At 46.0% G+C, this 25,701-nt stretch overlaps 2 protein-coding genes across 2 annotated transcripts; both read right to left on the minus strand.

The window, feature by feature from the left end:
- Nucleotides 1-16,221: 16,221 nt before the first annotated feature.
- Nucleotides 16,222-17,659, minus strand: LOC124295539. Its single transcript, XM_046745949.1, has 2 exons — nt 16,661-17,659; nt 16,222-16,374 (listed from the first exon to the last, which is right to left on the minus strand). Exons 1-2 carry the CDS (start codon nt 17,657-17,659, stop codon nt 16,222-16,224), a joined length of 1,152 nt encoding a protein of 383 aa, XP_046601905.1.
- Nucleotides 17,660-23,653: 5,994 nt separating this feature from the next.
- On the minus strand, nt 23,654-24,001 carry LOC107227655. Its single transcript, XM_015668877.2, has one exon. The coding sequence runs from the start codon at nt 23,999-24,001 to the stop codon at nt 23,654-23,656; it is 348 nt and encodes a 115-aa protein (XP_015524363.2).
- Between the last annotated feature and the right edge of the window lie 1,700 nt (nt 24,002-25,701).

The raw sequence follows: 25,701 nt of genomic DNA on the forward strand, positions 1-25,701 counted from the left end.
CTAACCTTTTCGCTAGTGCCATCGCATTCACCTTATACAATGTTGGCATCAACGTCACCCCCCTATACTCTTCTGCCGTTTCCCCTCCCCCTTCTTTACTATTGGCGCTATCAATCCCTCTCTCCAATCCTCCGGCCATCCCTCCCCCACCCAAACTCTATTACATGTTTTCTATACCCACCGCTCCATCTCTTTCCCCCTATACCTCCATATCTCGCTAACTATTCCATCCCCCCCTGGTGCCTTTCCGTCCTTCAGCTTTCCTATCACCTTACTAATCTCTTCCCTCTGCAGCTCCCCTTACCCGTCCCTCTTTCTATTTGCTGTCCCCCCGCCTTCTGTTACCTTGTTCTCCACTCCACCTAATAATCCCATGAAATACTCCCTCTACTCTTGCTCGCCTATTTTCTCATTCACCCTCTTCCACTTCTTTCTTTCCCTGTTAACTATCTCCCACACCTCGCCATCTGTCCTTGCTTTCGCTGCTTCTTTTATGAATCCCTCATTCTCTTTCTTTTTCCTCTCCTCGCATAGCCTATTATATTCCCTTCTTTCCTTTCTATACGCTTTCCCTTCCCCCTACGCCTTTCTCCAGTTCCTTAGACTCTGCCTAACTTCCGCTTTCTTTCTCCTACATTCCTCATCCCACCAACCCTTTTTCACTTCACTTCCCCTCCCTCCTACCTCCAAAGCTCTGCTAAGCTCCCCTATTCTTTTCTCCATCTCTTTGCCTACATTCGCTTCTCCTACCCCCTCTCATTTGGCCTCCGTTCTAAACCTCATCCTACCCTCCTCTGTCCAATCCCCTTTACTAGTTCCCCCTACCCTTTTTCCCTTTCTTATCCTAGTCACTACCCCCCTCATCCACACCATTACCAGGTGATGGTCCAAGTCAATCCTATCCCCAATCTCTATCCTTTTGATCCTATCCCTTACCTCGCTGTCTCCTATAGCGTAATCTATCACCGTCACCCCCGCCCCTCGGACATACGTAAATTCTCCCTCCTCATCACCCTCTATGTTCCCATTCATTATTGCCCATCCTGTCTCTTCCAAAAATTGCGCCAGCTGCTTACCTTCTGAGTTTATTTTCCTGTCCTTTGATTTCCTACTCCTACTCTCCTTCTCTCCTTTTCCCCAGCATCCTCCCCCCTCTTGCCCTGTCCTGGCATTAAAATCGCCCCCCACTAGCACTTTTGTTCCTTCATCTGCCTCTTCTGCTTGCTCCTTCAATTCCCCTATCTTCTCTTTTAGATCCCCATTTACGTATATCCCTATTACTAGCCATTTTTCTCCCCCTACACTTATTTTCCTTATTATCATCCCCTCATTTACCTCTACCCTCCCTCCCTCCCCGCTTACTATCTCCTTTCTTACCCCTGACAGCATTCCACCTATTGCTCTTCCCTTCCTATTTCTTTTCACCGCATACCGCACTTCCCATTCACACACTGCCGGCAACTTATTCCTAATCCTTTCCCACCCCTCCTTCTCTGTCCATGTCTCCTTTAAAAATATTACATCCCACTCCCTTAGACCCCTCTAAAACTCTTCGTCCTTTCTCGCAAGCCCCGCCACATTCCAGAAGACTACTTTCCAACCCCCCCTTTCCTTCTCACCTACTCCCCTCTCTCTCCTTTTTTTCTTCCGCCCACCCTTCCCTGCCTCTGCCCCTTCCCACTGCCTATCCCCCCGACTGCCTTTTCCTACGTCCCCCGGCCTTTGCCTCTATACTTCCTTCTTGCCTTGCGTCGCTTGTTGTCCTATCCTCATCACCTTCCCCTACTTTTCGCCTCCCCTCCCTTTGCCCCTCTTCCCTCTTTCTCCGTGCACCGTCCCTAAGCATCTGTCCTATCTCATCTCACTTCCACATTTTCCCTTCTATCCAAATCCTTGCATACCCTATTCTTACTCTGTTTTCCCTTCTCTCCTCAATAGCTGCTATCTCCATCAAATTCCACTTCGTTTTCCTCTCTGCCCAGGTGAGATCCTCCTCTATTCTCTCCTCCCTCCCTTTTAGTAGACTTTTTCTTTCCATTACCTGGTTCTTTTGCTCCCTGTTCCCTATCCTTGCTATCCATATCCCCTTTTCTACCCTCTTTTTCGCGCCTACCTCCCACATATCCTTTACCTCGACCTCTACCCATGTCGCCTGCGTAATATTTTTCAGCCCTTCCTTTTCCCTTCCCTTCTCTATTCTCGCTTTTCTCAATACTGTATTTCCCTTCTTTCTTCCCTTTCTTTCCTCTCTATGGCCCACTCCATCTCTTTTAACCTATCTATTGCTGCCTACGCCATTTTCGCATTTCCCCGTCCCTGCTCCCCCCCCCCCCCCCCCGCCATCTACCCGCTTCTTTTTTAATTCTTCCAGCCTTTCCTTCACCCTTTCCATCTCTCCCCCACTCCTCTCTTCTACCTCTTCTAATCTTTTACCTAGGTCCCTTATTGTTTCCTTCATCTCCCCACTCTCTACTTCCCACTGTTCTTCCCTTTTAGTCATTTCCCCTTCAATCTTTTCTATTTCTTCCCTGAGCCCCCTTCCCTGCCCTCTGACTTCCTCTAGACCTATCTTTAACTCCTCCCTAATCAGCCTTAGCATATCCTGTATACTCCCTCCCTCTTCCTTCCCTTCCTCCCCTGCCTTGCCCTGCGGTGACCGGTGAACTTTTCTGCTTCTTCTTCTTTCCTGTATCTCATCTGCATCCTCCTCCCCTTTTTTCCCCACCTCCTCCCGTTTTCTCTTCCATAAATCTATCACAGTCATCGCCGATCCCAAACTATGTCTCCTTTCCCTCCCTATCGCTGCTGCTACACTCGTCCGCCCTGTCTTTTTCTCCTCCTCTACTTTCTTCGCCCCTTTTTTCTGGCCACCCGTGTTGCTTATATTCTTTCGTCCAGCCATCGCTCTCTACCTCATCTGCCTGCCGCCTATCTGTCTCTGCTCTATCCCCCTTCCTGCTCCCTAGATGTCCCCGCCTATTCTTCTATATTATCTCCCCCCCCCCCCCGCCGTCCGCCGCTCTCTCTAACTAACCTCAAAAAACTCTCACCCTTTCCTCACCTGTCCGTCCCTTCTGCTCCTGCCTCCCTATTCCCTTCACCCGTCAGCCCGTCCTGGTCCTCCCCGCTTCTTCTCTGCCCTATTTCCTTTCCTCCTTACCTTTGCTATCCTTCTAATCCTCGCCTTTCCACTCACACTCCTTCTCACACCTGCCACTCACATTCAAACCGAAAATGGAAGTCGCCGATTACCAGCTATTAACAGACGTAAATATGACCTAGGAACATAAAAGCGAAGCAAGACAGTTTTGATGATAGACTAGAGATATGCACAATAGGTAGCTTAGAAAACTAAGAATGATGTATTACTGACGTATAGATATAACTGAGATGTTCAATATCGTGACGTGAATTAACCGCAAGAGGATGTGCAACAATATTACACATCTCAAGAAGAAGACGGTTGTGGTACACCAGTTCCACAGCCAAGACGCTAGCACGTTCATAATTGAAAGCACGGTCTAGTTCAATGGTGTGTCTGGTTGAAGCAGTGTAATTTTCATCTAGGCCGTAAATATTCCGTTAACGCGTGGTTTACAAAATTCCCTGCAAAAACTGTGACAAGTTATACATTGGGCAAATAAGTAGGCAATTACATTCTAGAATTAAGGAGCACAAACGGAACATTCACGGCCTAGATAAAAATTACACTGCTTTAATCAGACACTCCATTGAACTAGACCCTGTTTTTAATTATGAACGTGCTAGCGTCTTAGCTGTAGAACCGGTGTATTACAAACATATTTGAAATTGGTCGCGAGAGGCACATTCCGGACTTGTGTGTGTGACTTGTTGACATGTGCACATTAGACATCTGCATGTGGCTAATAATTTGTGTATATCATCGTACATTTCTAGCAAATTTTTCTCGCTCAAATATTAATATGATTCTTTCGTATCATTTAATATGACGGCTGGGCCGTTCAAATTGGCAAAAATAATGCAACGTACGATGATATACACACATGATTAGCCACATACAGATGTCTAATGTGCACATACCTACAAGTCACACACTCAAGTTTGAAATGTGCCTGTCGCGACGAATTTCAAATATGTATATATTTACGGCACACGAAAACGAAAACAATTTCGAATACTGGGGACGAAAGAAATTAATGACACTGTAGTCAGGGCGGCTAGGTGGTCTAGTGGTGTAAGTCTCCGGTAAGGCATCTCTAGATACCAGGTTCGATTCCTGGCTCGATTCCTGGCTTCGTAGGTTATTTTTAAACTCGCCTGAAAATTTTCGAAATCGTACTCTTTTTGTATTACAAACGTCTTCTTCTTGAGATGTGTAATATTATTGCGCAGCCAAATACGCGGACGATCTCCAAATTTTCATACACTGCCTGCCATCTCGCTTAGCCGAACACGTTGAACGAGCGAATGACGATGTGGCTCGTATCTGTGACTGTGCCGACGAAAATCTCTTACGGCTCAAACCTGAGAAAACTCAAGCTATGCTTCTTGGCTCCGCCCGAACTCTCAATATGGTCCGATATAACCAGGTCCCTTAGATTTTGCTGGGGGAAAATATTATCCCCTACGTAGATAGTATGAGGAATCTCGGTATCTATGTTACTTCGACACTAAATTGGCGGGAGCAGGTCACCAACACGTGCAACACAGTCCTCAAAACGCTCCACCAACTTAGGGCCAACGGGCAGGCTCTCACATCTGCTCTCCAACAGATCCTTGTCTCATCTCTCATCTTCCCCATTTTTGACAATGGATCAATTGCACTCCTCGATATTACACGCGTCGAGGATACTCGGTTGCAGCATTCCCTAAATGCTTGAGTTCGCTTTGTTTTCAATGTAATGAAATCTGAACGCATCACGCCTTATTTCCAGAGAATCAAGTGGCTGAGAGTTTCACAGCGCCGTAACTATTTTCTCGGGCTCTCAATCTCCGTGTCCCGCTGTTCTTCGCATCTCAACTTACCCTGCAGTCAGAAATTCGGGAGCGTACGATCCCCTCGTGAGCATCGAAATATGATTTACTTATTCCCTCGTATTGATCTGCAAGTTACGAGAAATCTACGATTGTATCAGCCACTTGCTTGTGGCACTCTCTGCCACAGGCGTTACATGAAGCATCTTCTTCGGCGATTTTCAAAAAAGGACTCTTTGATCACGTAGCCCTTACATAATATATCTCTACTGGCTTCTTGTATGCGTTCTCCTGCCCTAATTCGCACGCACCTTGAACATTGTCTCCGTAACGCGTACTATAACCACTGTACTCTCCATACCTCGCCGCTCTCTTGGATATTATTCAGAATTGAATTAGAATTAATTCAGTATTGAATCTACTACTGTTCTCTATTCACAATATGTATCGCTCTCTCTTTATACTTAGGGGATACCGCCTTTGTATAAAACAAATATGTTCTATTCTATTCTATTCTATCCTCTTGCAGTTAATTGCGTCAAGATATTGATCATATCAGTAATATCTATGTAAGTTTGTGGCCTGTTTACCCAAACTTATCCATGAAAAACAATAAACACGCTGAACGGGTTACGGAAAGGATAACTAAGAGTGAACACCGCGGAGCCATCGGCTCGGGAGAAAGGGGAGTGATTGACAGGCGCTCGGGACATCCACTAGCGTCATAGTGAATGCTCCGCAAAATATATTGTTTATTATAAATTATTCTTTGTCATTACTATTAACTAAGCCTGCATTCCCGATCGTCAAAACCGACATTGTTGCTGATTTAGGTGACTATAAGTGTTATAATTATTTTTGTTATTATTTATGTAATTATTTGTGATCGGTGTTAATATAATGTTTTAGTAACGTTTCTACATCAACCCAAGTCGTTGAGACTCAGGAATTATCATTTCCGCAACCCTTTTAAGTTATAAGAGTCACGCTTATAACTTAAATCTATACGTCGATAATACATCATTCTTAGTTTCCTAAGCTACCTATTGTGCATATCTCTACTCTATCATCAAAACTGTCTTGTTTCGTTTCCGTGTTCCTAGGTCATATCTATGTCTGTTACTAGCCGCTAATCCTTTTTTCTAGTCCGACCGTTGTTGTCTCAACGTCTGTAACGGTCATCTAATTTCAACGTCCGTCCTTTCTTGCTAGTGAATTTATTCTGTTAATCTGTATCGTCGTCATGTCCACATCAACTTTGAGCATCCGAAAAATTCTCACACCAGATTATTAAAAAAAATTTGATCTGAGGAGGGCTCCCACCCGGGCCGAAACGTAAACAAATTGACGTTTTTTCAATGACCTGCATATCTAAGAAACTAATACTTATTCGAACTCTGATGATCATTGGAAAATTCTTAATAGTAGTGGCAATAATTTATTGATCGGAAAAAATACATTGACTATCGAGTAGTGGTAAATCTTGTCAAACTATTTTCAAGAAGAAAAAATTCACAGTTTTATTACAGATAGATAAGTATTTAAATTTCTTGAACGCTCGGTTTAATGTCTCGTTTTCAAGTGATAAAATTCAATATTACCGCCTGAAATCACAAGAGAGTGAGAAAGTTACTTAGCTGCTTGAAAGTGGCGATGATCTTTGCACGTGTGATAAATTGAATAGGCAGATAACGGTGAATATTTTAGAGATGTGATTATTTTGGCCGTATCACCTGTTGATAGAAAAAAATTTCATTGTTACTTCTAATGAATAAGAATTTTCGTCTCTTAAGCACCCTGTATAAGAATGTATGTAGATGATAAATGATTACATTTTGGATTCTTTTGCTTCCGATGGGAAGCCACGCGAGACCGGCAAAGCCGTCTTGTGAATGATATGCGGATGTGCATATAATTAAATACGAGTTGATAATTGTTGAAAGATATAGATTCGAACGATTGGTGATTTCGAAAAATTACTAGCGGAGCCAGGAATCGAATCTGGCGTCTAGAGATGCTTGACCGGAGCCTTACTGCACTAGACCACCTAGCCGCCCTGACTCTGTTGTCGTTAATTTCTCTCATGACCAGAGAGTTCGAATTTGTTTTCATGTGCTTGGTCTGTGTGAATGGGAATTTTCGTCTTTTAAGCACCCTGTGTAAGAATGTATGTAGATGATGAATGTTTACATTTTGGATTCTCTTTCTTCCGATAGGAAGCCACGCAAGACGGGAAAAGCCGTCTAATAAATTTAGTTATTTCTAATGTAGAAAATGTTAAAAGTGATCAAATAAAGTATTCCCACTTACCTGCTGCGTTTCTTCCAAGCACCCACATTTAAACAGATTTCTCATTTCAGTCGAATAAAGCCAATTTTCGAAGAGCAGTAGCATCAAGTTTCGACCGTTCTTTGAAGAATGAACTTTTCGACTCAATAACAAATGCTTTCCGAGTCACTAACTCGACTGTTTAAAATTCTGAACTCAAAAATTCGTGTGAATCACATCGCCTCCAGAAACAGAGTTTAACAACTGAAACTCGGAGTGGCCAGCCTGCCCGAGCAGCCGATGAAACTCGCGCATTCGCATTAACTGTATAGTTTCTAGAAATTGTCTCGGTATATGAAAAAAATTAATTTGCATTGTAGCTTCCAGATGGCATCAATTTTTTTATTACCCCTATGATATAACAAGTATGTTTATTATTATGATTGTATGGTATCTAATACACAGCCCTTGATATTACAGCTAATATCTCTTTATCTAATAAAAAAGTTTCAAACAAATAAACGTAGAGAAAGATTATAATAACAATAGTAAAAAAAAGACCATAATAACAATAATATAAAAAAGATTATAATAACAATAGTATATGCATGAAGTTGGCGGTGGGGTGAGATCCCGAAAACAAAACAAAAAGCATCTAGCAAACCCTTTGACAGCTGTCATCGGCTGTTTATGACAGTCTTTGACAAATATCTTTACAGGTATCTGTTTCTGACGCGCAAAAAATGAACATGCAAACGAAAATTATCAAGATGATTCCCGACGGGAATTGTCTTTTTCGCGCGTTGGCGTATTGTGTATACTGCACTCAAGATCGACAAGCAGAGGTGAGACTGAGTATCGTTTCAAATATAGTGGATAATTGGTCTACATTTGCGGGTCTTATTACAGGTAATGAGTCAAACGGTGCTGTGATTAGGTCACCTGGTGATTACAAATCACATATGAATAAAAATGTAATATACGGGGGAGAAGCAGAATTAGCTGCAGCTGCGGACATTTTCAAGATATGTTTAATCGTGTATCGCGAAGGACAAATTCATCCACACCGGATCGGATCACAAAATGAAACACAATTCTCGCTACTCTTCACCGGCGACGGAGACAGTGGACACTTTGATGTCTTGCTGAACCAAAATAAAATTCAGATAGTGAGTAATAAGTACGAAAAGTAAAAATCAAATGATAGTTAATCTAAATATATTACCAAACAGTCAAAAGAACAGCCGGGATTTACGATGACAGTGGAGAAAGGAGGAGTTTCAAGTAGCAGACAAGGCGATGAAGATGGTGGATGGTCGGAAGTATCACAAAAGAAAGAGGAAAATAAAATCGTAAGTGCGAAGAACCAAATAAGCCATAGAATAATATCCATCAAATATTCGTATGACCAGGTAAGAGGACGACCAGGATCGATGTTGACCACAAGAGAAAGAGGTGTTTTGCGGAATGAACAGCAACGCAAATATAGAGAAAAAAATAATATAAAGAAGGTGATTTTGGAGAATAACGGGCAAAGCGGTAGCAAAAATAATTCAGCAAGTCAAGGAGATAGATCGATATCAATAGAAAAGGAACACCAATTTTCAACCAACGAATGGAAGCTTAGATTGATGAAAAAAAGAAAAGTTAGCACAGAAGGAATTTAAGTGGACAGCAAGTGCAGACTTGTCATCAAATCAACATGAAGGAATTCGCCTGTCTACTAGACAATGCGTAAGGAAATAGTGAGGCGCGCAGCGCCGAGACGGGGTTGGCGCGCGAAGCGCGCAGTGGCGAAGCCCCTAGTACATAAAAAAATAAAATGTACACGATTGTTCAGTTTCCGGAGTGGGACTGCTTCTGAAGTTCCATCTCCTTGGCTGAGACTAAGTGGCAATGAATCTCAATGCTGGTGGTCTAAAAAAGCAGAAAATTTTGCATCTATGATAGTTAACCATTCCCCGCCTGATGAATCGAAATGTGTTTTGCATCATGTGGTACTAGAGTGCTACTGCTCTGAGTTGAATTATTCATTTTTTGATGACTTGTTTGCCTAATTATGTTGGATGTAAATATCGGATTCCATGTAGAATATACTAATCTCAGATTATCATCATATAGGGATTTGATTCAACTGTTTTATGTTGTAGATGACAAAAACACTGTAAATGTTGTTCAGATTATATATAAGACGGTTCGTAAGTAACGACCATTTCAATAATTTCAATCCAGCACAAAATCTGTATTTAAAAAAAGTACGTACAATTTTTATGTCGCACAACGATATTTTGAAGTTTATTGTATCCAATTAGCAGGGGCGGGATTTATCACTAGGCTTACCAGGCTACAGCCTAGGGCAGTAGGCTTTTGGGGGCGGCAAATTTCTGGTCGGAAAATGATGATCGAAATGAGCCAATGTGATAAATTTTATAGGTTTAATTCGAAAGTTGCGAAATCATTCTTTCGATCAAATTAAATTTTCTAGTGGAAGATATATACAATGTAAATGGAATATTGGATTATATTCTTTCAAATACGTATAAACGTATACAATGTATGACATGTGGTAGCCGGCCTTGACGTGCTTATGCCTGCTTACGCGCCAGCCACTGTAAGCGTGCTCATGCCTGTTCTCCAGGTTCCAGCTTGGGAGCACAGCATTCTAACATATCACGCTTGACAATTTACGGTATAAAAACACAAAGCGGCGGAGCACTTGAGTATTTTTAACGATAGCAAATATATATATAGATTTTCAAACGCAAACGAAATTCTCCGTGAATTGGTAGGTATATCTCAATCGAGTCGGGTCACGACATGGATGATCTGTTTCTCTTTATTGTTTAGTATCTACATCTACTGTGTAACCCTCTACTTTTCAGTACAGTACATGTACACGTATACGCGTTGTGCAATTTTTGCTATCGACGATGAGTGACCGGAAAAAAAATCAGTGGCGCCGAGTACAAAAAACATTTCAAACAAAAATTAGAAAAAGAAGAGGAAGTGGTCAAGAAAACCTGAAAATTGGACACGTTTTTATCTACACCTGAAAGAAGTGCAAATGATTCGGATATTCAAGTTGTCCATCCTTCAACAATCAACGCCTGCGCATCTTCTTCTTCTTCTTCCGATGCAGGTAATGGTCATGTGCCAGAATTGATGGAATTTTCTCTTATTCCGATTCAGCAGCAACAAAAAATGATTGTGAGTCGAGATACAGCTGAATGTATAGTAAATGATTTTACCAGAGTCGAAATAGCGGCGAACGGCGTAAAACAAAATTGAGATTCAGATTTTTCGTCCAGCCAGCGCGTATACGGTGACCAGACGCGTTATTTATCACGATCTTTGTTCAAACGGCGTCCGGTTAATGGAGGGAAGAGTCTCTGTAACTGGCTTATCTATTCAGAGAGCACCGGTAGAGTTTACTGTGGACCATGCCTTGCCTTCGACGGCGGGACACATTTTGGCAGCAAAGAAAGCTTTACCGATTGGAAAAATGCCTCTATACGGGTAGCCGATCACGAAAACTCATCGACGCATAAACTGTCTTTATTGAATATGAAAAGAAGGGGGACTTTTCTCGGCCGCGTTGACCTAATGCTAACGCAACAACTCGATGCAACAATTGTATATTGGAGGAATATATTAAAACGAGTTGTGGCAACGGTAACGGCTCTTGTCTCACGTGGTCTACCGTTCAGAGGACATAATGAAAAGTTCGGTTTACCACACAACGGAAATTATTTAATGTCCTTAAAACTCATCGCAGAGTTCGATCCATTTTTAGCAGATCATATTTCGCGGTACGGTAACTTAGGCAGTGGTGACACAAGATATCTCTCTTCTACAATTTGCGAAGAATTTATAGGGCTCATGGTAGAAAAAGTTATGAATACGATTGTAACGGAGATAAAATTGGCAAAATACTTTTCTATCGTTGTAGATTCTACACCTGATATCTCTCATATTGATCAGCTTACTTTTGTCGTCCGATATGTACAGGCCAACGGTACATCCGTTGAACGCTACCTCAAATTTATTCCGAACGCAGGCCATAAAGATCTGGACACGACAAAATCCATTACTGCTACGTTGGACGAATTTGCAATCGATATTGATAACTGCCAAGGCCAATCTTACGATAATGCCGCCAATATTTCGGGTGCTTATAACGGTTTATAGCCACAAATAAAAAAACTTTCACCTCACAAGGAATATATTCCCTGTGCAGCTCACTCTCTTAGTTTGATTGTAGAGTCTGCGGCGGAAGAGTGCGAAGAGGCTTGTTGGTTTTTCGCACTTTTGCAAGAGATCTACAGTTTCTTTACCGCATCAATCCAACGCTGGGAAACTCTTCAGCAGCAGCGAATCTCGAAGCAAAATTCAGTGGTGGAATCAGTAACAAATGTTACGCTGAAAAGTCTGTCAACAACTCGATGGTCAGTTTGGGCCGATGCGTTTAAACGCTTATACGAGTCCTGGGATGACATTGCGGGAGCATTGGACTGCATCGAAGATGATAAATGTCAGAAGCCGAGCGTCAGATGCGAAGCCAAAGGTATTCGATTGAAGTTGGAGCGTTTGGAAACTGCTTTTATTGTTTGTTTTTGGGGTTTCTTGCTCGGCAGATTCAATCTCATCAATAAGAAACTGCAAGCAGTCGACATCGAGATATTAACGATTGTGCATCTTTATGATTCATTAATTACTCGCGTTTCTTAGGCTCGCGAAAATTTCGAAGGTTTCGAAGCAAAAGCGAAGAAATTTTCGGAGGTACAGGAGTATGATAAGGACACAAAGCAAAAGAGAAAGCGCCGGCTTCGTCCGGGCGAGTCTGCGAGTAAGGAAGTGGAAATGACCGGTCGAGACCATCTGAGAGTCGCGACATTTACAGTCATTACCGATAAGCTTCTTTGTGAGCTCCGAAAGTGACGTGAAGCATATGTGCGATACCACGATACGTTTTCTTTTCTCACCGACTCAGCAGCGATTAGCTCGGTAGAAAGAGAGAAAAAAGCAGAGAGCTTGCGGAAGCTCTACGCTTCAGATCTCGAGGAAAGTTTTTCCAATGAATGTCTTCATTTCTGTGCACACTGTTTGTCAAGTGGCGGAAATTTGAATACGGCTTTAAAGTTGTTGAAATGGATTCGGGATAGTGATATGCAAAGTGTGTATCCCAATATCGATATTGCTCTTCGCATGTGTGTTTGCACGCCTGTTACGAACTGTTCTGAGAAGCGGAGCTTTTCTTGGTTGCGTCGAGTGAAGAATTATCTACGATCAAAAATGAAGGAAGATAGGCTCAACGCTCTGGCTATACTCGGCATTGAGTCAGATTTACTGTCGTCCTTGAAATATGACGATCTGATCGATAGTTTTGCAACTCAAAAATCAAGGCGCGCAATACTATAAACTGTGAGCTATAATAATTGATAACTCCACGAACTACGAAGTAGCTGATGAAATGACGAAAATATGATAGTTAACAACCCAATAGTCATTCAATCATTACTAGTCACGATTTAATTTGTAATACTTAAATAACGGGGTTCTAATATTATTTTCGTCATCACAATAGTTTCCTGTCCCAGTACGTTAAGGTGACATTAAAATAAAACAAAAAAAGTTCTCTGTACAATATCGCACAATATGTACCAGAATAAAATTATTGTCATATCCCTAGACATGGATGATATCAATATGGAATGAAAAAAAATAGGCCCACCGTACACGAAAAGGGCAAAAATCTTCCTTGAGCCTAGGGCGGCAAGATTATTGAATGCGCTTTTGTTTGTCATATTGGAGCTGAAATATGTATCCCCAAACATTTGTCGGCAAGTCTGACAATAACATTATATCTAAAGTCGGAAGCACAATAACGAATAATGTTTTTCAGAATAATTTGTCCATGGATTTCATCGTTGCTTTTCAAATATATGTGTGTGGAGATTTTCGTCAAAGGTGAACAATGATAAGTTTCAGGTTATACACGCAAATTACGTATCGTTATTGTTTAGAAAGATGGCAGAAAGATATGGATCATCGACGTGGGATTCGCGAATTAGTCATGAGAAAGAGTGTGAATGAAACGAAAGTGATGTTGAGATGGAGAGAGATAATGAATACCGATAATTGAGATTTTTATTGGTTTCGATAAGGCGATACAAACCGTATCGCAAGAGAACGTTACAGAGAGTAAAGATTTTACAGAGCGAGAGAACACATAGATTATACACATACATGATTTCAAGATAGTAGACAATACGTGAGATACAGCTGATGGGTTTTGAGTCGCGACACGGGCAAGCGGCGAGATTTGACGCAGAGACGGCAAGTAAACATTGCACGCGAGTGTGCGTACATGTGCGAGGACGATTTTGAGTGTCGCGAGACACACATTTAACTATTCGATACCTTGCCGAAACATACCGCCCGCTTCGCTATCGGTAACGATCGCGAAATTAGATTATGCCGCCCGCCGTGCGTTATTCATTCTTAGAGTCAATAATTGTCTTAAGAGGACACTGGAAGCACACACAATTTTACGATTGGACGTTTTAACACAGAGGATTTCGTTTTAACGGTCACAAAGCGAACGAGACCGTCGGTTCCCGGATGCACTTCGATCACTTTCGCGAGGGGCCTCACAGATGGAGGTAGATTTTCGTTTTTTACGAGAACGATGGATCCGATTTTGATGTTCCCGTCATGAGTCTGCCATTTCGAGAGGTTTTGGAAGGACTAAAGATACTCCGTACTCCACCGTTTCCAAAAATGCTCCAGCATTTGACGCAAGTGTTGCTAATGCGATAGCCGTTGAACTGGCACCTCGATGAGTGACGGCTCAGGAATTGTGTTCAATGCTGAGCCGACGAGAAAGTGTCCTGGAGTCAAGGCACTTGGATCCCGTGGATCGTCCGAGATAGCGCAAAGAGGTCGAGAATTAAGCGTAGCTTCTACTTGCGTGAGGAACGTCGCGAATTGCTCGAACGTTTGAGTAGCTTCTCCGATGACTCGTTTGAGGTGAAATTTGACTGATTTCACTCCGGCTTCCCATTTCCACCGAGATGAGGCGCGAAGGGAGGATTGAACCGCCACTGGGTTCCGTGTGATGCGAGGTTGTTTGCGATTTCTGAGAACTCCTTTGACGATGCAGCGAGAAGACGGCGAAGTTCTGAGTCTGCGCCGATGAGATTCGTTCCACAATCGCTTGCGATTGAGGCACGAATTCCTCGTCGAGATGTGAAGCGTTTGTACGCCGCGATGAATGCCTCCGTCGTGTGGTCCGAAACTAACTCGAGATGCACAGCCGAGGACGTGAAGCAGATGAAAAAAACGATATATCCCTTGCATGATTTCGCTCCTCTTCCGCGGGAGGCTCGAATCGAGAATGGACCAGCGTAGTCAACGCCAGAGTGAAGAAACGGCCTTAATTGACTTGAGACTGAGGGAGTTGGCCCATCTGTTGGCTGCTGAGGGTGGCGCGATGACGCGCACAAGAAACGCAACGATGTATGAACATGCGGATCGGTACTCTTCCTCCCAGGATCCAGTACCGCTGTCGGATTGTAGCGAGAGTGAGTTGCGGACCTCCGTGGAGCGTCGACTGATGATGATGATCGATGATCAATGTGGAGAACGATGATTCGCGACGCAAGATGAACGGGTGCTTTTCGTCATATAAAAGCAATGAGTGATTCAGTCGACCACCGACTCTGAGGAATCCGTTTGAATCGATGAACGGCGTGAGTCGTGATAGTGCATGACTTCGAGTGAGACTTGAGCTTGTCTCGATTTGGCGAATTTCTTCTGCAAAGTACGCCTGCTGGGTCACCTTGGTCCAAAACAGTTGGGCGTCGCTCAATTCAAGAGTAGAGATCGGTCCGACAGTGATAGACGTGTTTACGTGATTCGATGACGTCTTCGCGTCGAACCGATATGCTGCGCGTTTACACAATGATGTAACTTGAAGGAGAGTCGATAGTTTTGAGTAGCGATCGACGAGATCCCAGATTTGTAGCGGCTTAGCTGTTGCGATGTGCGTCGACAGCCCTTTTCTTTCCTCGAGATGAATGTTTTCTTCCGGTCGCGGAGATAAGGATGGCCAATTGACAGAAGGCTTCGAGAGCCAGGATGGTCCGAAGGTCCAAAGTTCTGATTTTTGGAGTTGTTCCGGAGATGCACCACGAGACGCAAGATCAGCGGGGTTTTCAAACCCGAGATGTGAAACCAACGAGCGCGCGCGAACTTTTGGATTTCCGTTACGCGATTACGAACAAATTCCTTCCACCGCGATGGGTGGCTTTTGATCCACGCGAGCGCGACTGTGGAATCCGTCCACAGATAAACCGGGGTGTTTTAGAAATTAAGAGTCTTTTCCAAATGACACATCAACCGGACGAGAAGATTCGCAGCACAGAGTTCGAGACGAGGAATTGTCACCTTCTTTAGCGGTGCTACTTTAGTTTTCGCGCACACTAGTGAAACGCGCACTTCGTGAGTGTTGATATACGTTCGCGCGTAGATCACTGCGCCTAATGCACTTTGAGAGGCGTCCGCAAAACCGTGGATCTCTATCCCGAGAGATGCTGAACTTAACCCGATCCATCGTGGGATGGTGATAGCTGAGATGCCTTGAAGATCTTGTAGAAACTCGATCCATCGCGAGGACAATGAAGCTGAGAGCGGCTCGTCCCAGTCGTAACTGAGTGCCCACAATTCCTGCATGAAGATTTTGGCTCTGATCGTGATCGGCGAGAGCCATCCGAGAGGATCAAAGAGCTGCGCGGTTTGTGAGAGAACTTTTCGTTTTGTGAAATTGTCCCGAGTTTGATTAATTTGCGGAGAGAACGCGAACGCGTCGATGTCTGGTCTCCACGCAAGACCGAGAGCCCGAAAGAATGGACTTTGATCGAGATTCAGATGCATCGCGATCTCTTGATGGTTTCGAGAAATGTCAACGAGAGTTTCTGGGTGGCTTGAAGTCCACTTTTAAAGTTCAAAGCCGCCCGCCTCGAGCAATTGATTGAGTTCGTTAATTTTCTTGCGACCTTGATCAACGTCCTCTGCTCCTGAGAGGATGTCGTCGACGTACGTGTTCTCGAGAATGACGTGGCTCGCAAGGGGATACTGCTTACCTTCGTCCTGAACGAGTTGATGAAGAACACGGATCGCGAGATACAAAGCGCTTGCAAGACCATACGTTACCGTAGTCAGTTGATATTCTTCAATCGGTAGCTCTGGTCCTTCCCTCCAGAGGATTCGCTGAAAATCTTAGTCATCATTGTGGACCAAAATTTGTCGGTACATCTTGACGATGTCTGATGAGAACGCGACTGGATATTGTCGCCAGCGTAAGAGAACGTCCGCGAGGTCGGTTTGCATTTTTGGACCGACGCGACGAGAAGATTGTCATTGAGAGAGAGAGTACGAGGTTGGTTTTTTGAGACCCGTTGAACACGACACGCAACTTTGTTGTTGAACTGCTGTCGCGAACTACACCGTGATGGGGAAGATAAAACACGCGGGAATTGTCTTCAGGTGTATTGATAGCGCGACGCATGTGCCCGAGTTCACGATATTCACGAAGGAAGCTCGAGTGAGCCTCCTTGAGTTTCGCGTCGTTACCGAACCGTTTCTCCAAACGAAGAAGCATTTGATGCGCGGGATTCCGCGAGTTGCCGAGCTCTACCGAATTGTCCTTGAGCGGCAGCCGAACTACGTAACGACCGGACGCAGTTCGAGAAACCGTTTCGCGAAAGTGTTGCTCACAACGCTCTTCTTCGGAAGTTAGTGCCAAAGGTTTCGACACTTCTTCCTGCTTCCAAAACTGCTGCACGAGATCGAGCAGTTCGTGATCGAGGGAGCGTTGAAAGCCTTGGACTGCGCCATACGAGGGGCTTGTTGCTTCCGCTGAAACGCAGCCGGAGAGGACCCAACCGAACTGAGTTTCTTGCGCGATTGGTGTTCCTGGTGCTCCTTTTCGTACTCCTTGACCAATGATGTTGCTGTCGATGTCAGCTCCGAGAATTACGTCGATTTGACTGGGATGTGCAAAGCTTGGATCCGCGAGGTTGAGTCCTCGTAGATGAGGCCAGTCTTCGACGAGAAGTCGAAATGAGGGTAGATACGATGTGAGTCGTGGAAGCACGAGTGCCTCCACCTGACACGAGAACGAGGTGTGAGCACGAGATTGGAGTTGCAATGTCGCGATGCCGCGAGTCACTGCCGATTGATGAGCTCCGACGCCAATGATCGGTATCGTTGCTTGATGCCGACGTAGTCGCAATTGTTGCGCCAGCGACTCCGTGACGAATGAACTTTTGGGTCCTTGATCGAGTAGAGCGCGAGCGATGATTCTTTCTCCAGTCTCCGGATTCGAAGCGATCAATTGCACTGTGGCGAGAAGAACTGGAGAGCGCTTGATCATCGTAGGCTGAGCAGAGTGGTTGCTCACCTGAGAGGCGCTGTTCTGAGATGTGCCGCTATTGGCAGCTGTCGAGATTGAAGAAGAGTTTCGATGCAGCAAGGAATGATGTCGACCGTTGCACACGCGACACGTTTTGTTGGATCGACAGTCCTTCTGCTGATGTGGATTGAGACAATTAAAGCAAAGCTTTTTCGCAGTAACCACTTCCCTTCTTTGATTCAGAGATTTGTCGCGAAAGGTCGAACAGAACGCGATGTAGTGGTTGCCTTTGCAACAAGCACACGACTGTTCCTCTGATTGCGCTGTATGTGACCTTGTCGTCTGAAGATTTGACCTTCCTTGCGATGAGTGCGGTTTCGATGTCGCGATTTAATTATGAGCATGAGCTTGCTCCACGGTTTCGAGGGTGTGGATGCGACCGATGAGAAACGCCTTGAGCTCCGCAAACGAGGGGGGCTCGAGTTTCTCGCTTACACTTTTCTCCCACTTTTCTCTTCGAGAGATGCTGGGTCGAGCTTGCGAATCGTCATGTGCACGATGATGTGATCCCCTAATTTCTCGGGACTATCGAGAAGTTCGAGCGCGCCAAGAGCTTTGCAAGTGTTGCTGTGCAAGCTCTTCAGTTCCGATGATGATTTTTCAGTGACACGAGGAATCGTGAAAAGTGTCGCGAGATGAGAATCAGTCAGAAGCCGCTTGTTTTCGTATCGTGAGACGAGAGTTTCTCAAGCTCGAGGGAAGTTTTCTGCAGTGAGAGAAATGTTTTTGATAAGTTGTAACGGTTCATCGGTCACACTGGTTTTAAGGTGGTGCAGCTTTTCCACTTCTGAAAGTTGCGAATTTTCGCGAACCATCAACGAGAAGAGGTCGTGAAACGGCTTTCATTCTGAGTAGCTGCCCGCGAAAGTGGGCAGTTCGATACGCGGTAACCGTTTTGATGATCCTCCTGCTGGTGCGTCTTGAGGAGCTGCAGCGGCTTGCGCGGTTGCTGCAGGCGCAGGCTTTAGCGATTTGAGAAGATCAAGCATCACTCCTTCGCCACTTAAGAAGTGCTCTTCACACAGTCCGTAATGATCTTTCGTGAAGTACGAAAGCCTTTCGATCGCGTCGAGTTGATCACCTTTTGCTGCGAACTTGATCTCGCTGATCTTTTCGTGATTCTCTTGGAACCTATTCCAACTTGAATTTAAAGCATTAAGCCGCGACTTCACCTGCCCGTTAGTGATTTTCGCCTTGCCGAGCTTGCGCAGGTTTTCGACGGCACGAGAGATGCGCCAAATGTAGTCGTTTTGAAGTTCGATATGTTCTTCGATCGACATGTTGATGTACGAGAGGATTTAAACTCACGCGACAAACTGAGTTTTCACGAACGAGATACGCACACAGTGATAACAGGGCGTCGCGATACACACTTCGAGAGATCGGTGTTGTTGACGCTCAGATCTTAGTCACGGTCACTACAGAGGACACCGCACGTTTGAATTTAACGGACGCGACTGATTCTGGTGATGGTTTTCACCGATAACGATATTGTTCACTTTGATTACGTGAACTTTCGCAACTTGATGCACACGCGATAGTTCCGTTTCACTCGCTAGCTAATTTGTTTTCCCGTAAGTCGCAACGATTCGAAAGATTCGACTCGATTTGCGAATGATCCGATTCGATTCACGACTGATCCGGCTCGAAGGACCAAAAAATGTTCAGAGAGATGGCAAAAAGATATGGATTATCGACGTGGGATCCGCGAATTAGTCATGAGAACGAGTGTGAATGGAACGAAAGTGATGTTGAGATGGAGAGAGATAATGAATACCGATAATTGAGATTTTTATTGGTTTCGATGAGGCGATACAAACCGTATCGCAAGAGAACGTTACAGAGAGTAAAGATTTCACAGAGCAAGAGAACACATAGATTATACACATACATGATTTCGAGATAGTAGACAATACATGAGATACAGCTGATGGGTTTTGAGTCGCGACACGGGCAAGCGGCGATATTTGACGCAGAGACGGCAAATAAACATTGCACGCGAGTGTGCGTACATGTGCGAGGACGATTTTGAGTGTCGCGAGACACACATTTAACTATTCGATACCTTGCCGAAACAGTTATCTTCACGAGTGATTGGAAATGCAGTAACTCGAGCATAGCGACGGCAAACTAGCCTCGCGTGTTTGTGTATGTGTTGTGCATGTATGTGAACGCCTGGCGTGCTCGACGAGCGGACAGCAAAAGATACGGCAGTATCGTCGAGAGAGCAATAGGGTACTCACACTCTCTTTCGCTAATTAACCGAGTTCGTACAGTTCTATCAAACCTTAGACTTGATTATTAAGACACATGGAAGTCCATTAGTTCCTCCACTCCTCCAATTTCTTCGACCTCAATAAAATACAGCAATGGCGACGAGGATAAAGGTTTTAATAATTCAGTACACATCACTCGACATAACCCAAAAGTGTGTGTCAGTCGTCTGAGTGCGCAGGCACATGTCGGCGTTAAATTGGTCGTTTATAAAATCTGAAATTGAGTCAAGTCACACTTCGTGGATAAATACGTTCGGCGAAGATAATATAATTGAAGTTTGCAGCAATTACGGTTTTCCTGATAATCAAACGCAAACAGTAGAATCTTCCCGCAAAGCATTAAACAAGTGCATCAAAACAGTTATAGCACAAAACTCGAAAACTGAAAATAAACCACCGACGGAGAGTTATCATAGTAATTCAAAAGAACCCAAAGTGAATAAAAATACAGAAAAGAAACTAGTCAAAATGTCGCTGCTCGGCCACGTGAAGCCGTTTCAAAAGAAAGGTAACCTGAAAGGATTCTTGCGACAGCTGGAAACTCTACGCTTAATGACATAACCGATTTAAGAAAAAGGCAGTGCTTCTATCAACGTCATTGTTGTCGGAAGTATACAATGAGTTACAGATTGAATGCGAGACAACGGATGCAAATGGTATGAAGTATGAAGACATCGCTAATAAGTTAACAGAAATGTGTGCTCCGGATGAAGGGAAATACTCGGCGCGATTTGCGTTTCGTGAAAAGAAACAAGTAGTAAACGGAAGTATTCAAGAATTTACGCCAGCTATAAAAACATTGGCCATACCATGCAAATTTGCGTCAATCGAACTAAAAACTCAAGTAAAAGACCAGTCAATCTCGGGGGTGATCAATTCACTCATAAAGTACAAAATTTCAGAACAATCGGCTGAATCACTGGACGACCTAATAGCGTTGGCAAAATTAGTTGAAGCCGCCAACGAGAACACGCTAAAAAGACGACGTACAGGAGAAGGCTCCAGAACATCGGAGGAAGCAGCAGGCATGCACCACGTGACTTCGTCACGCGGTTATCAAGGCACAAAGCAGCGAACGCCAAACAACACGTTCGCACATAAGCAACGACCACAGCAACAGCGGAAGAATGCGGGGCAAGCGAGTGAAGAAGAGGTGTGTAGGTGTCGCGGCAAAAGCGACCATCGTAGATTTCAAAGCTCGCTCGGATACAAATATTGTAGCAAATGCGGAAGAAAAGGGCACATTTTTTCCGTGTGCCGAAATGAACAGGGTTCGTAATCTAACCAAAGATTGAATAATATTGATAATTCAAACGTATGTGAGCGAGACTTAAACGTACAGGTCCTACACGTTCGCGATAACAGCGATAATAATAACAGTAACGCAAATGACGAGTACGATGAAACAGCGAAATATAATCGGGATATATATTAAGCGATTCACCGAATGAAAATGAATATCAAAAAGATAGAACCAATTGGAGTAAATTATAAACGCGTAGAACCGCTAATCGAGACGGTGTATGTAAACAAGGTACCGTTACCACTGAAAATCGACTCAGGTTCACAAATTTCGGCGATTCCGTCCGAATACTATCAACGTTATTTTTCAAACACTCCGTTACAAAATGTGAATAGAACTCTGTGAGCGTATAACGATGAAGCAATGCCGGTATAAGGAAAAATTAGTGTAAAAATCAAGTGCAACAATGAAAAACATGAAAATGACTTATATGTAATAAATAATGGTAGTAATCCTCTTCTATGTGAAAAGTGGATGCACGCACTAGGCATGTAGCATCTTGAATTCAAGAATGAAATAGGAAGCGAAAATAGAAATACACAATGCTCTTAGTTATATAAGGGAGGTTCTGGCTCAAACCTGCCTTACCGACAGGATCGAGTGCTGCGGCACGCGCCTCGCCTGTAGTCGATTTGTTACCGAACGAGCGTCAGTGTGCTACCGACTGCAAGATTGCAAATTAACCCGCTGGATGGCGGAACGACATACAAGATGGCTAACTATCATGCAAGATGGCGGACGAGATGACGGGACATGTAGTCGGTGTGTTACCGGCCTAACCTAACCCGACCAAACCTAACCTTTTTTTTCAGCGGTGAAGGGGAAATATTCGGAAGACATCCGGATGTTCAATGGTGCCCTAGGATAGTGCCCGATTTTCACCGGCTAAGACCGCTCCGCCGCTCATCACCCAGGACGGAGCGGACCCGCTCTCGCATTAGTGCACTCCGTCCCTGTGGCCGGCCGTTCTCTTGGCTTCTCTCTCCCGCTTACGTCATTGTGACGTTGACCATCTCGGCCGGACAGTCGCGCCTCAGTCAGCTTTCCTTCGCCTCCATTTTTCTTGCCTCAGTTGTGTCTACTGTCGGCACAGAATTCGCTACTGTCTGTCTTCCGGCGACCTCGTCCGCAGTCACGCTTCGCACTACACTGACCACTACACTTTGCTCGTTGTCTTCGCACTATTGTCCTGCCAATTTACCCGTCTGTCCGTGTCGCTAATCTCCTGTCACTGCACCTCCTGCGCTACGTTCATTGGCTTTGCAGTACTGTCCTGCCAAATTGTCTAACTGTCCGTGTCACTAGTCACGCTTCGCATCTCCCTGCGCACTACTTGTCTTTTCTGCAGAGCATGTTGCAAGGCGTGCTCACGTGGCCACAACCAAGCTCTTGCACACTTACCTGCGACGTCTGCGTCCTAGCCAGCCGCCAGTACAAGCAGGTGGCCCCCTTGTCCACCGTGGACCTGTAGTGCGGAAACATCCTCACATGCTCATCCCAGCTGACGCATTGGCACCTGACGGTGAAGACTACGCCGTCGAGCACCACCACGTCTAGCCCCATCGGTTGCATATTCACCGGACTGCACAAGTTCGTCGGCTTTTGTTGACCTCCGTACCTGCGCTTCGGGTACAATATAGCCCGGTTGTTGCCTATGTAATTTACGTCCCCATAGGTCATCCGGACCCTTGCACCCTCGCTACCCGGCATTGTCGCTCTGACCGCAGGCGGTCCTCTCCCGATTTCCTCGGCGGCGTGCCTTGCCGCCAGACCCACGATCTTGTCCTGTACCACGCTTATATCCGCTACGTCACTGGTAGGTTCAGCCACATCGTCCCTTAGGTAGCCCGCGCTCCTGAAGCATACGGCGTGCCTGTATGCCAGGTCACAGCCGCACGCCGCGGCTCGCGCAAGCGTCCCCGGGTTGGGTCTCCTGCCTGGTCGTTTACCCCTTCTGTTCCGTTCGGCTTCCTCCTTGTCACGGAGTACTCGTCTGATGTAGTCAGTCACTGCATTTCACTGTTCCAACCTTCTCAGCATGGCGCGCACTACCTCCCGGATGCTCGCGGTCGGTCCGGTCGCGCTCCACATTTCTTACCTCGGTGCCTTCCATGCCGGGCATACGAACCACGTGTGTTTTGCGTCGTCCGCAGCGGCTTCGCAGTGGTGTCACCTTGGCGTCGTCTCCTTACCTATCCGATGGAGATATGCACCGAAGCACCCGTGCCCCGTTAGGCATTGGGTCAGGTGAAACTCCATCTGGCCGTGTCTCCGGTCGATCCAAGGTACTACCGAGGGCATCGCCTCCCTCCTCCATGTCCCCTTCTCCTCTTCACCCCGTTCCAAGTCCCATTCCTCGGTCGTCTTCACCCGCTCCTAACGTCTCAGTCTGACCCTAGCCGCCTTGCCACGGGCCCCGCTTCTCACTTCCACCTCCGCGATTCTTTTTCGTTCGACCGCCATCTGGTGCAGCAGAATCAGGCCCGCCAGCAACATAACGGCCCGCGTTGAGACAGTGCGGTACGCTGACACGACTCGAAGTGCGCTGGCCTTTCTTGCAGCCTCCAGTCTGCTCATGTTTCTCGCCACGCTTAGGGCGTCCGCCCACACAGAGGCTCCGTAGAGTGCACCGGAGTATGTTACGCTCTCCAGGAGTTCACTTTTCACGTAGGCCGGTTCCGCGATGTTGAGCATTAGCCTGCCGAAGGCCGCGGCTACGCCCATAGCCTTGTGTGCGGCCTTCCGCACGTGCTCCGCGAAGTTCAACCTGGCGTCAATGGTCACTTTAGGTCATTCGCGCTGTCTGTGGGATTCAACTCGTGTCCTTTGACTTTGATAGGGTTGACCTTCAGCGTGTGCCGCCTAGTTATCACCACTATCTCCGGCTTCCTTTCCGCCAGGTCTAGTCCTACGCCAGGTAGCCACGTCAGAGCGCTGCTGACTGCTTCATTGGTCTTGCTTTCCGGCAGTTCCGCCGTCCTTGCTGACACCACCTGAGCTACGTTGTGGGCGAAGCCGATAGTTCTCACCCCTTTCGACATTTTCAGCCGCAGCAAGTCATCATAGGCCACGTTCCATAGTAGTGGGCCGAGGGCAGACCCCTGTAAACCCCTGTTATCAGTGGGCGCGTTCTTTCGCCTTTGCTGGTGCGTTACAGGAGTAACCTGTTTTCCAGGTAGCTCTTGAATATGCCCAGGAGGTACGCCGGCATGTCCTTCCGCTTTATTATCGCTTCCAGGATTACGTCGTGCCCCACCGCATTGAAGACGTTTTTGATGGCCAAAAGCGCCCACAAGCAGGGGGTAGCGAAGCGACCTTTGCGCTCGTTTGCTTTCCTGGCGATGTCCACGAACTTGTCGATAGCTTGGTTGGTCGACCTTCCCCTACGGAAGCCGTACTGATTATCCGCTAGTCCGCCCGAGGCGTCCGGAGCTGCCTCGAGCCTGGCGTGCAATAGCCTTTCCAGTATTTTGCCAGAAACGTCAATTGGCCTGATGGGCCGGTACGGCGGCAACTCCCCATTCTTAGCCTGCCCCTTAGGCAGTAGAACAACCCTTTGTCTTTCCCACCTGCCGGGAAATGCTCCGCTGCGAAGGCACTCGTTGTAGGCCCTGAGGAGTGTGTCTGGGTAGCACACGGCAACTACGGCCAAGGCTTCTTTCGGCACTGTAACAGGTCCTGGCACCTTCCCCCCACCGAGCCTCCTTGCCGCGTTGGCGAGCTCCGCCTCGGTGAAAGGTTCAGTGGGACCCTCATCGTTGCACCCGAGCGTGGTGCTTAACGTCTTCCCGTGAGTTGGGAACAACTCACCTAGCACCCCCTCGACGATTGTCGGGTCTTCTGGTTGCCTTAGGCCTGCAAGTTTCTTGGTGACCAGCTTGTACGGCGGCCCCCACGGGTCTTCCTCCACCGCCTGCAGTAGCTCCTCCTAGCACTTGGCCTTGCTAGCTTTGATCTTATCTCTCATGCTCTTTTTGACACACCTGTATTCCGTAGTTCTCGCCTCTCTGCCTTTGCCTTTGGCCCGCGCTCTCTGCATCTGCCGCCTGACTCTAATGCAGTCGCGTCGAAGTTGAGCGATCACGCAGGTCCACCAGTAGACGGCGATCCTGCCACGCTGTGGCCTTTTTCTCGGTATTCTCGCATCGCATGCCCTGGTAATGGTGTCCACGAGGGCGTCTACTTTCGACTTGCAGGTCTCGGTTGGGCCTTGCCTGTGATTCGCTGTCTCTTCTTTGAGACAGGCTGTCATGGCCGCCTTGTCCAGCTTTCTAACGACCCATCCCGGGCTGAACCGCAGGCTGGCGTCTCTGTCTGTTGCTCGAACTCCACCGTGCGCCACCCACTTCATGTAGATGTAGCGATGGTCGCTCAGGCTCTATTCTTCATGGACCCTCCATCCTCGTATCTCGGCCGCCACTCCG

This window comes from Neodiprion lecontei, chromosome 7, assembly GCF_021901455.1.
Source record: "Neodiprion lecontei isolate iyNeoLeco1 chromosome 7, iyNeoLeco1.1, whole genome shotgun sequence".
NCBI classification, from domain to species: domain Eukaryota; kingdom Metazoa; phylum Arthropoda; class Insecta; order Hymenoptera; family Diprionidae; genus Neodiprion; species Neodiprion lecontei.